Below are 10853 nucleotides of genomic sequence, written 5' to 3'. Positions count from 1 at the left end.
AGTCATTACTGAGTCCTCATTACCCTGGCTCTGTCTTTCTATGGTAGTCTGAAAGGACCAAAGTGCCAGGCAAAAGGAAATCTGATATATTGTTGTTTTTTTGTTTACCCAAACCTGGAAAAAAAGAGAATGTGGAACCACTTAGAAGCTCGGTGTGGAACCATTATGGAACTCCATGTAGAACTTTGAAACTTCTAGAACCCCTATAGAACCCCTACGGAACTGTTACAGAGACATTATAGAACCCTTTATGGAACTTTGGAACCTCTGTAGAACCATTGTAAAACTGTGGAACTCTTGTGGAACCATGATGGAACCCGCAATGGAACAGTGGAATTTCTGTGGAACGACTTGTAGAATTGTGGAACCCCTGTAGTTCCATTGTGGAACTGTAGAAAAAAAACAATACCCCGTGTCATGCTACTACTACTACTACATAATGTCTCCCCCATAACTTCCACTACTATCCTCCTCATCCCCTGTCAGAGTCTGCTGTTGTAACACCCTAGGATAAGTTAAAGAATGAGAAGACAGATGATGTCATAAAAGAGACCAGGAAGTACACATGGGAGCCAACAGTTGTAGTTGTGTCATTCAGGTCCATTCACTGTCTGGGAGAATTATGACATCACTGTCTTCTCCTTCTGTATGCCATCCTCTAGGTTACACCTCTTCCTCATCTCTCACAGCTTCTGCTGGGCCGACACCCCCTTCCAGTAGTCAAGGATATCATGGAGGTCCTCGTCTTTCGCAAACTGAACCTTCTTCCTCAAGGCGTGGCCTGCAGCGATATACGTCGCCTCTTCGCGAGGGTCGCGAGGGCCTTTCTTGTGTGGCCGGAACCTCTCCCAGATTCGAAGGGTGTTTTCCGAGGAATATTCGGGGCTGGAGGAGTAGCCGGAGTAGTTGTGGTGCCGGGAAGGGGAAAGCTGGGAGTAGGCGGCAGGGTCCCTTTTGGTACGTCCCAGGGGTTTGAGGAAGGAGGCCTTCTGGGATGGGGAGGGAGAGGGGGAGTCGTTGGCTCCCTCATAGTAGAGGGCGGGGAAGGAGTGCCTGTGCTCAGAACAGTGGTAGTCTGGATGTACCTCCAGATGATGATGCTGCTGCTGCTTTCCCGGGCCTCCCCCTCCTCTTCCTCCCCCTCCGCAACCCACCCCACCTCCATTGACATTCACCCCACCTTCATTAACCCCTCCTCCCATTCCGTTCCCACCACCACAACCCATCCCGTTTCCATCACCACCACTACCACAACCACTACCATTTCCACCCACAAGAGGGAGCCTCTCCATGGTTTCCCCACATCCAACAGGGCTCCCCTTCTCTGGGTATGGAGGGCAGGAGTTGGGCCCCGGGCTGCGGGGCTCCGGGACATCCAGACTGAAGACCCTGGTGCTCTTCATGGATCCTCCAGCCAAGGACACGCTACATCGGTTCTTCCCAGCACCCATGACCACCACACCTGTATCGCTCAGCTGCCTCTGTAAGGGTCGTACGGCGTTCGCCGGTGGTGGGTCCCTGTAGGGTGGCGAGAGAAACCCCCCTCCGCTGATTCCGGGACGCTCCGAGAGGGGCATGACGAGGGGAACGGGGGTCATCGCGGGAGGGGCATGGATTTTGGGAGAGGAGGCGAGCATCTGGCAGGTGTCAGCGAGGCCTTGGGAGAGGGGGATGAGGTTCCGAGCGAGGGAGTTGATACAAGCAGGTGGAGGAGAAGTAGGGTTGTCGCCAGATGTTGTCGTGGCAACAAGGGAGTCGAGCTTGAGCGCGTCGATACAGTTGTTGATAATCTGGTTGACTTTGTCGACCTCCATGGCGATCGTCGAGATCTCCGACGCAGATCCGTGCCCGTCGTCATCCGAATCATTCCCAACGTCCATTCCGTCTTCACTGCAACCGTTGATGCCTCGCATATCCACCAGTATCGCCTCTCCCCCTCCTCCTCCTCCCCCTGCCAGTAATAATCCTCCCCCGTCTCCCGATAATCCTGCCCCAGTCCTCACGTCCATATAATTCCCTTTATTGGTTGCCATGGCTTCACCGAACGCTGTGGCCATCTTCTCCACTTGGGGGAGCGTCGAGAGGCGGGAGGAGGTGGTGTTGGCCGAACCGTGGAGCATGCCGGAGCTGGAGGAGGTGGAGGGGGGAAGTTTATTACCCCCGCCACCCCCTCCTCCGTGGAGGTGACCTCCGTGGTGCCCCTGGTTCTGGGCCTGTTCCTGGAGATGCTGCATGGCTGCCGGGTCGTTAGCTGCCTGTGCTGCAGCCTCCGGTCCATACCTGGAAATAAAATACAAGGATAAAATCCATAAGAATCAAATATTTTTACATCTCAGGTAAAATAGCTGTATGCAATTCAGGTGCATCGAATCAAACTTTAATTAATTAAAGTGCATTTAAATCACAAACACACTTTATTGTATCAACAATAAAATGGAATGAGAGAGAATAATAAAAAACAACAAGGCTATAAAAGAGATGAGTAAAAAATGTCAAATAACATAGAATAAAGAGCTGGGGTTTCAACAACCTAAATAATACATTATCCCTCATACCGCATCTCCAAGATGGTCTTCTTCACGCTGATCGCCTTCTCCTTCTCCTCCTGCATCCGACGCTTCCTCAGGCAGTAGTAGACGAGCCCGAGCACGATCACCATCCCCAGCAGACACCCCAGGATCGTTATGATGTAATGTGTCATGGTTGACGGGTTGGCGTGGTGGTCGTCAGGGCCAGCCTCTCGCGTGGCGAAGAAGATGCACGTGTGGTTGTTGCGCTGGTTTTTACTTATAGACACTACGCAGTAGGTGTAGTTGGTGTGAGGTTTGAGGTCCACCAACGTCACCTTCTCCTTCTTCTCTTTGAGGTTCTGGATGTCCGAGACGAAGCTCTGGTTGTATTGAACCAGGACGTACATCTTGCTGTATGGTTTAGGGATCTGGACCAACAGCTTGGCTGCAGACAGAGTGACCCATTGGAGTTTGATGCTGGGGTTGAAGTTGGGGTCGGCCGTGGACGACGCTGTCGGCTGATGATACGGTCCGGCCCGGCCGTCCATCTCCGGGCCCATCCCGGAGCCCTCCCAGTCGGTGCCGGGTTGAGACGTGATCCCGGGTATGATCATGCCGTCGCGACAGATGGTGGCGAGCATGGTGCGAGCGCTGCGCCCGTGCCCGGCCACGGGGCTCAGGAGCGGGTAGAGAAACAGCTCGCCGGGGGTCTCGCACTGCAGCCTGTCGTATGTATGTGTCACGTTATTAAATGCCTCCAACCAAGTAAGAAAACTATACAGATCACATCCACAATGGAAAGGATTTCCTGCCAGCTCACAGACCATTAACCGGTTTAGCACGGTGAACGTTGACGGATCGATCCGGGCCAGCTTATTGGACGAGAGGTCGATGCTGCTGAGGCTGGAGCTGGACTCCTCGAATGCTTTGTTGTCAATGACCTCGATGAGGTTGTGCTGGAGGAAGAGGCACTGCAAGCGGCCCAGGCCCCGCATCATCCCCTCTGTCAGGTTGGTCAGCTTGTTGTAACCCAACTGGAGGACCTGGGATGAGAGGAGACCACAATGGAGAAACAGTAAGACTTTGGCATCTCAAATGACAGCATGTTCCCTATGAAAAGACTGCTTCTGGAATTAGTGCACTGCATGGAGAAAAGGTGGAGGACGTAGGATTAGAAGGGACCACAATGGCAATACAGTAAGTACTTGGGCTCTCCTCCATCTTAGTAAGTACAAATAGCAACATCCCTGTGTGCCATGGACTCTGGATCTAATGAAAATGGCTTCCATGTACTTGGGCTGTTAAATGAAGCTGGAGAAGGGTTTCATCTTGGGGAAGTGTTCCAGTAACCAGTCCGATGAAGGGAGCACAAGGGAAATACAGTAAATCTTTGGCTTTCTCAAATCACTTACATAACACACTGGTCAAACTATTGATCTATAACATGGAGAAGAGTGGATTGTTTGAGATTTTCCTTTTGACTTATTGTGTTTACCCTAAATGGTTTTGTATTCATGTAAAACCTTAACACGCATTAAAGTAAGTAAAGTAAAATCAGTCAATCGAATCCATCAATAAACCAGTCGACCAATCAAGCCAACAACCAAACAATCAACCAATCAAACAGCCACTCCTCCCTGACAGGTGGGTTTGCCTGATCAGTGAAATCCCCATCCTCTATGTAAGACAGGGATGGGGAAACTCCAGTCCTCAGGGGCCGGAGTGGCTTCACACTTTTCCCCATCTCTAGCGAACACAGCTGATTATACTGATTGCATTCTAAACGGATTAACTGACTATTTGGGTCAGGTACAGTGCCTTCGGAAAGTACTCAGACCCTTTGACTTTTTCAACATTTGGTTACATTACAACTTTATTCTAAAATTGATCAAATTAAATCCTCAGCCTTCTACACAAAATACCCCATCATGACAAGGCAAAAATAGATTTTTTGAAATTTTGCAAATGTCTTAAAAATGAAAACAGAAGTACCTTATTTACATAAGTATTCAGACCCTTTTCTATGAGACTCGAAATTGAGCTCAGGTGCATCCTGTTTCAATTGATCATCCTTGAGATGTTTCTACAACTTTTAGTCCACCTGTGGTAATTCAATTGATTGGACATGCTTTGGATAGGCACACACCTGTCTATATAAGGTCACAAAGTTGACCATGCATGTCAGAGCAAAGACCAAGCCATGAGGTCGACGGAATTGTCTGTAGAAATCCGTGAGAGGATTGTGTCGAGGCACAGATCTGGGGAAAGGTACCAACAAAATGTCTGCAGCATTGAAGGTCCCCAAGAACACAGTGGCCTCCACCATTCTTAAATGAAAGAAGTGCATTTAGAACAACTAAGAGCTCCAAAGTTCCTCTGTGGAGATGGAAAAACCTTCCAGAAGGACAATCATCTCTGCAGGAGTGGCCAGACAGAAGCCACTACTCAGTATAAAGTAAATGACAGCCCGCTTGGAGTTTGCCAAAATGTACCTAAAGGACTCTCAGACTATCAGAAACAAGACTCTCTGGTCTGATGAAACCAAGATTGAACTCTTTGGCCTGAATGCCAAGTGTCACGTCTGGAGGAACGTCATCCCTACGGTGGAACGTCATCCCTACGGTGGAACGTCATCCCCACGGTGGAACATCATCCCTACGGTAGAACGTCATCCCTAAGCATGGTGGTGGCAGCATCATGCTGTGGGGATGTTTTTCAGCAGCAGGGACTGGGACGACCGAGGAAAAGACTAACGGAGCAAAGTACAGAGAGATCCTTGATGAAAACCTGCTCCAGAGAGCTCAGGACTTCAGACTGGGGCGAAGGTTCACCTTCCAACAGGACAACGACCCTAAGCACACAGCCAAGACAACGCAGGAGTGGCTTCAGGACAAGTCTCTGAATGTCCTTGAGTGGTCCAGCCAGTGCCCAGACTTGAACCCGATCGAACATCTCTGGAGAAACCTGAAAATAGCTGTGCAGTGACTCTGCCCATCCAACCTGACAGAGCTTGAGAGGATCTGCAGAGAAGAATGGGAGAAACTCCCCAAATACAGGTGTGCCAAGCTTATAGCATCATACCCAAGAAGACTCTGAATACTTATGTAAATTTGACATTTTTTTATTTTTATAAATTAGCATACATTTCTAAAAACCTATTTTTGCTTTGTCATTATGGGGTATTGTGTGTAAATGGATGAGGCAAAAAAATAATTTAATCAAGTTGAGAATAAGGCTGTAACGTTAAAAAAAGTGGAAATAGTCAAAGAGTCTGAATGCTTTCCAAAGTTACTGTATGTGAACTGGGGCTGGGCAAAAGGGTGACACCAATCAGGCCCCAGAGGAGTTGCCCATCCCTGAAGTAAGAGATCTCATTGTCATCCAACCAACTAACCAATCAACCAACCAACCAAACAATCAAACCAATGACCTGTAGGTTGGCCTGATGGGTGAAAGCCATGTCCTCTATGTGAAAGATCTCTTTATCAACCAACCAACCAACGAATCAAACAAATAACCAATCAAATCCCTTAATCTCAACACATCAACCAACCAATCAAATCCCTTACCTGTAGGTTGGCCTGATGGGTAAAGGCCCCGTCCTCTATGTAAGAGATCTCGTTCTTGGTGAGGTTGAGGTCTGTCAGGTTGGTGAAGCGATACATGGAGTGGAATAGCACTGCTTTCAGCTTGTTCTCATTCAGCCTCAGGTCATGGACCTGTTGTGTTGACAGAACGAGAACTTGTTTAATATCAAACGGCTTGGCATTCACGAGCTAGCATAAGAAAACATTTAGTGTTAGCTTTGCATTTCTGTTGAAAGTTGGGTTGAAAGAGGACCACAATGGAAATAAGTTATAAACGTTTATAAATGCATTGTATCCACGCGGTTGAAGTGTGTTTTTCAAATGGTCAAATAAATCAAATCAAATCTAATTGAAAAGAACTAGACTTTTTTTCATCAAACCGCTCAACAAGGAGTAGAACAAAACAGTGAGCTATTATAGCAAAACAGTGAGCTATTATAGCAAAACAGTGAGCTATTATAACAAAACAGTGAGCTATTATAACTAAACAGTGAGCTATTATAACAAAACAGTGAGCTATTATAGCAAAACAGTGAGCTATTATAGCAAAACAGTGAGCTATTATAACAAAACAGTGAGCTATTATAACAAAACAGTGAGCTATTATAGCAAAACAGTGAGGTATTATAGCAAAAGAGTGAGCTATTATAGCAAAACAGTGAGGTATTATAGCAAAACAGTGAGCTAGTATTTGTAAGCTAGCATAAACAAAACATTCAGTTTTAGCTTTGCCAAACTATGGTGGTTCCTATGTCCCATAGGAACTACGGTGGTTGAAAAGTAAGGTATGTTTTAGTGTCCCTCAAGGCTCTATTCCAGCCCCACTACTGTTTCAATTCTATATTGTGCTAACTCTTGGTGATGTTATTCGGTAGTTGAAAAGGAACACCCCAGTGAGCAAAACCAGCATTGCAATTAAAATGACATATTTTACAATTACTGCTAGGGGTAGGCTGTATAGCATAATATATACAAACTATAATATAGAACATAACAGTACCGTATTGTTGATGTGCTGGGGGATGGTCTCGTACGGGGGCTGGTTCTGACTGCAGATGGCCAGCCACACGTAGCCTTTATCCCCCTCGATCAGCCAGCAGTCCCCCCGGACGGACACAGGGAGGTGGAGGAGAAGAAGTAATGGGGGGAGAAGGTATAGGAAGATGGATGGTGAGAGGGATAGGGAGAGCGGGATGGAGGGGAGGTGGAGAAACCTGTTGGCCATGGTTAGGGAGGAAGGGAGGATAGGAGGGGTTATCTTATTAAGAAAACAAGAGAAAGGGGAGAATATTAGGAAAGGCAGCAGGCAAGTTTGAAATCAGGTTGGGCGACAGGTAAGGATGGGGTGTGGCCAGAGCAGGAAGTAGAGACAGGAAGTCGTAGGTCACAGAAAGGTTGTTGCCTAGGCGATTAGAGCATGGCTTGCCGCTTGGCGGCCATGGTAGCTGGTAACATAGACCCCATTTTAAGTGTTCCGCGTCGGAGGGATACAATGACGGTAGCCCCAGCAACAACTCATGGCCCCTAATGACCGCTTCCCTCAGCGACAGAGATGGAGGAAAACTCCCTTTCAGTTTGGCAGAGAACCTGTGAGAGAGAGAGAGAGAGAGAGAGAGAGAGAGAGAGAGAGAGAGAGGAGAGAGAGAGAGAGAGAGAGACAGAGAGAGGGAGAGAGAGAGACAGAGAGAGACAGAGAGAGAGAGAGAGAGAGAGAGAGAGAGAGAGAGAGAGAGAGAGAGAGAGACAGAGAGAGAGAGAGAGAGAGAGAGAGAGAGAGAGAGAGAGAGAGAGAGAAAAAAAAAAGGCAGGAGAAAAAAATGAGAAAAACATTAAAACATCTGCATTAAAACAGCTAATGACAAAATAATACAAATTGTTAATCCCTTTCACGTATTCCCCGAGGATATCTAATTAATTGACTTTAGGTCTGGTTTCAAAATGATCTGTGTAAAAGAGACATAATGAAAAAAATGAAGATATGCCATCACTTCAAGGTAACGTGATACACTGAAATATCCATTAGCAATGATGATTATTCAATTGACTACGAAAGAAGATGAACATAGATTTAGACATTTCGTAAGAACAAGCCTTTCCCATAAGTAATATTATTCAAACGTATAAAACCAAATGCGTGTCGCAGAGACCAACACACACAGACACACACACAGACACACACACAGACACACACACAGACACACACACAGACACACACACAGACACACACACAGACACACACACAGACACACACACAGACACACACACAGACACACACACAGACACACACACAGACACACACACAGACACACACACAGACACACACACAGACACACACACAGACACACACACAGACACACACACAGACACACACACAGACACACACACAGACACACACACAGACACACACACAGACACACACACAGCATCATCGAATTGCCGTTCTGCTGCAAACACATTAGCATACTACTCACCAATAAATATGTAAATGTTAAAACCATAAAACAATCAAATCTAATTTCATAACCATTCTCCATTGTTTACAAGCCTTTCACAATTCAGTTATAGAGCCTCTGTGCTCTACAATACAGAAAAACAATAAAGCTATCATCTACGCTTTTTAAAGGAATTAAGGGAGATGAAAGAGGGACTAAATGGGAATAAAGGAGTGAGAAAGAGGACTAAAAAACAGGAGAAAGTGGAGAAGAAAGTGTCTTGCAGGCAGCTAGGCACGACACAGCGGTTTACTGCATTTCTCTGCTGGATCAATATGTGTGTGTGTGTGTGTGTGTGTGTGTGTGTGTTTCTCCTGATGGATTAATGTGGGTTAGGATGTAATCCATGCTAAAGCGTATGCATTACAGCTAAAGCAATTCAAATGGATTTTCCATTTTCAACGTCACTTTTCCTAAACCATATTTTGTAATGTATCTAGCCATGCCAATGAAATGACACAAAGACACAGGACAAGGTTCACTGTTTTGTGTATGCCATATCACTTACATTTAAATGGGTTTTACAATGTTAACCCCCCCCCCCCCAAAAAAGTGTAATGTATCTATAGTCATGCCAATGAAATGACACAAGGGACCAGGTTAGACACTGGTAGAATCTATGGTGCACTGAAGCTGTTCTGTCTCGTGGTGCCCCAATGCCCTATTAAGACACTTTATGTTGGGGTTTCCTTTATTTTGGCAGTTCCACTGGTTTCACTTTTTTCTACAAAATCACATAACGTCTCCCAGTCACACCGATGAAATGACACTACTATAACACAGGCACCATGTTGACTGTTCAGTGTAGGAGTCCTTGGAAAGCAGTTGTTACTGGCTAGACGGCACACTGTCCTTCTCTCAGCACATATCAAAGCTGCAGGCTAAAGTTACATCTAGACTTGGTTTCCTCTATCGTAATCACTCCTCTTTCACCACAGCTGCCAAACTAACCCTGATTCAGATGACCAGCTTACCCATGCTGAGATACCTACTGCAGCCCTCATCCTCCACATACAATACCCGTTCTGCGTCACATTCTGTTAAAGGTCCCCAGGGCACACACATCCCTGGTTCGTTCCTCTTTTCAGTTCGCTGCAGCTAGCGACTGGAACAAGCTGCCACAAACACTCAAACCGGACAGTTTTATCTCCATCTCTTCATTCAAAGACTCAATCATGAACCCTCTTACTGACAGTACTGGCTGCTTTGTGTGATGAATTGTTGTTTCCACCTTCTTGCCCTTTGTGCTGTTGTCTGTGCCCACTAATGTTTGTACCATGTTTTGTGCTGATACCATGTTGTGCTGCTACCATGTTGTTGTCATGTTGTGTTGCTGCCATGCTGTGTTGTTGTCTCTCCTTATGTAGTGTTGTGTCTCTCTTGTCGTGTGTTTTGTCCTGTATTTTTATTTGTATTTTGAATCTCTGCCCCAGTCCCCGCAGGAGGCCTTTTGCCTTTTGGTAGGCCATCAATGTAGATAAGAACTTGTTCTTAATTGACTTGACTAGTTAAATAAAGGTTAAACAATGAATTAAAAAATTACTGTTTTTGAGTGAACTATCCTGGTTAAATAAATAAGTGAATAGGCCCTATTTTAAAAATGTTACTTAACCAGGCAAATCAATTAAGAACAAATTTTACAATGACTGCCTACACCGGCCAAACCCTCCCCTAACCTGGATGACGCTGGGCCAATTGTGAGCTCGCTGGTTGTGATACAGCCCGGGATTGAACCAGGGTCTGTAGTGACGCCTCTAGCACTGAGATGCAGTGCCTTAGACCACTACGCCACTCGAGAGCCCATTTTCTAGGACAGGCCTTATGTTCTTCTGTTGTTTTATACCAAAAACAAATTGATATTTGTATTCCCACTGTTAATCTGTGAGAGCCACACACACACACAGTGTTTATCTTTAAGAGCCAGTTTAAGACACATATGCAGAGGGGTTCAAAGGAGCCTAGACAAGCACCATTAACCACTCATGATAAGTGGTGTGTGTGTGTGTGTGTGTGTGTGTGTGTGTGTTGTAACTGAATGTTGACAAACACTTAACCACACTTCGCTGGAGTGCATAAATGTGGTGTTAATATGCAATTGAAGAAAAGACTAAGCTACACACACACACTTTACTCACGCCATCATCTACTCTCAAACTGCAGAGAAGTTCTTTATCCGTAAATCCCGTTGGTCTTAAACAGCTGGACCTCCTTGGCTACATCATAATGTGGCCGTTTAGCAGATGCTTCAATGCAAAGTGACTGAC

The 10853-nt window shown here is 46.1% G+C and overlaps 1 protein-coding gene across 1 annotated transcript; it reads right to left on the bottom strand.

Moving 5' to 3' along the window:
- Window positions 1-683: 683 nt before the first annotated feature.
- On the bottom strand, window positions 684-7322 carry LOC139401962 (protein phosphatase 1 regulatory subunit 29-like). The gene is made up of 4 exons (XM_071145987.1): window positions 7098-7322; window positions 6080-6229; window positions 2556-3553; window positions 684-2280 (listed from the first exon to the last, which is right to left on the bottom strand). Exons 1-4 carry the CDS (start codon window positions 7320-7322, stop codon window positions 684-686), a joined length of 2970 nt encoding a protein of 989 aa, XP_071002088.1.
- Window positions 7323-10853: the final 3531 nt, after the last annotated feature.

This window comes from Oncorhynchus clarkii, unplaced genomic scaffold (assembly GCF_045791955.1).
Source record: "Oncorhynchus clarkii lewisi isolate Uvic-CL-2024 unplaced genomic scaffold, UVic_Ocla_1.0 unplaced_contig_5057_pilon_pilon, whole genome shotgun sequence".
NCBI classification, from domain to species: Eukaryota; Metazoa; Chordata; class Actinopteri; order Salmoniformes; family Salmonidae; genus Oncorhynchus; species Oncorhynchus clarkii.
Note: the sequence above shows the minus strand (reverse complement) of the source record. Positions and strands in the feature narration are given on the sequence as shown.

Bases quoted from the DNA above. Each gene is read 5' to 3' on its own strand.
- LOC139401962 (XM_071145987.1), bottom strand. From the start codon at position 7,322: ATGGCCAACAGGTTTCTCCACCTCCCCTCCATCCCGCTCTCCCTATCC. The intron at 6,230-7,097 runs GTACTGTTATGT...TCAACACAACAG, and splicing joins CCCAGCACATCAACAATACG to GTCCATGACCTGAGGCTGAA. The intron at 2,281-2,555 runs GTATGAGGGATA...TTTTATTTCCAG, and splicing joins AAGACCATCTTGGAGATGCG to GTATGGACCGGAGGCTGCAG.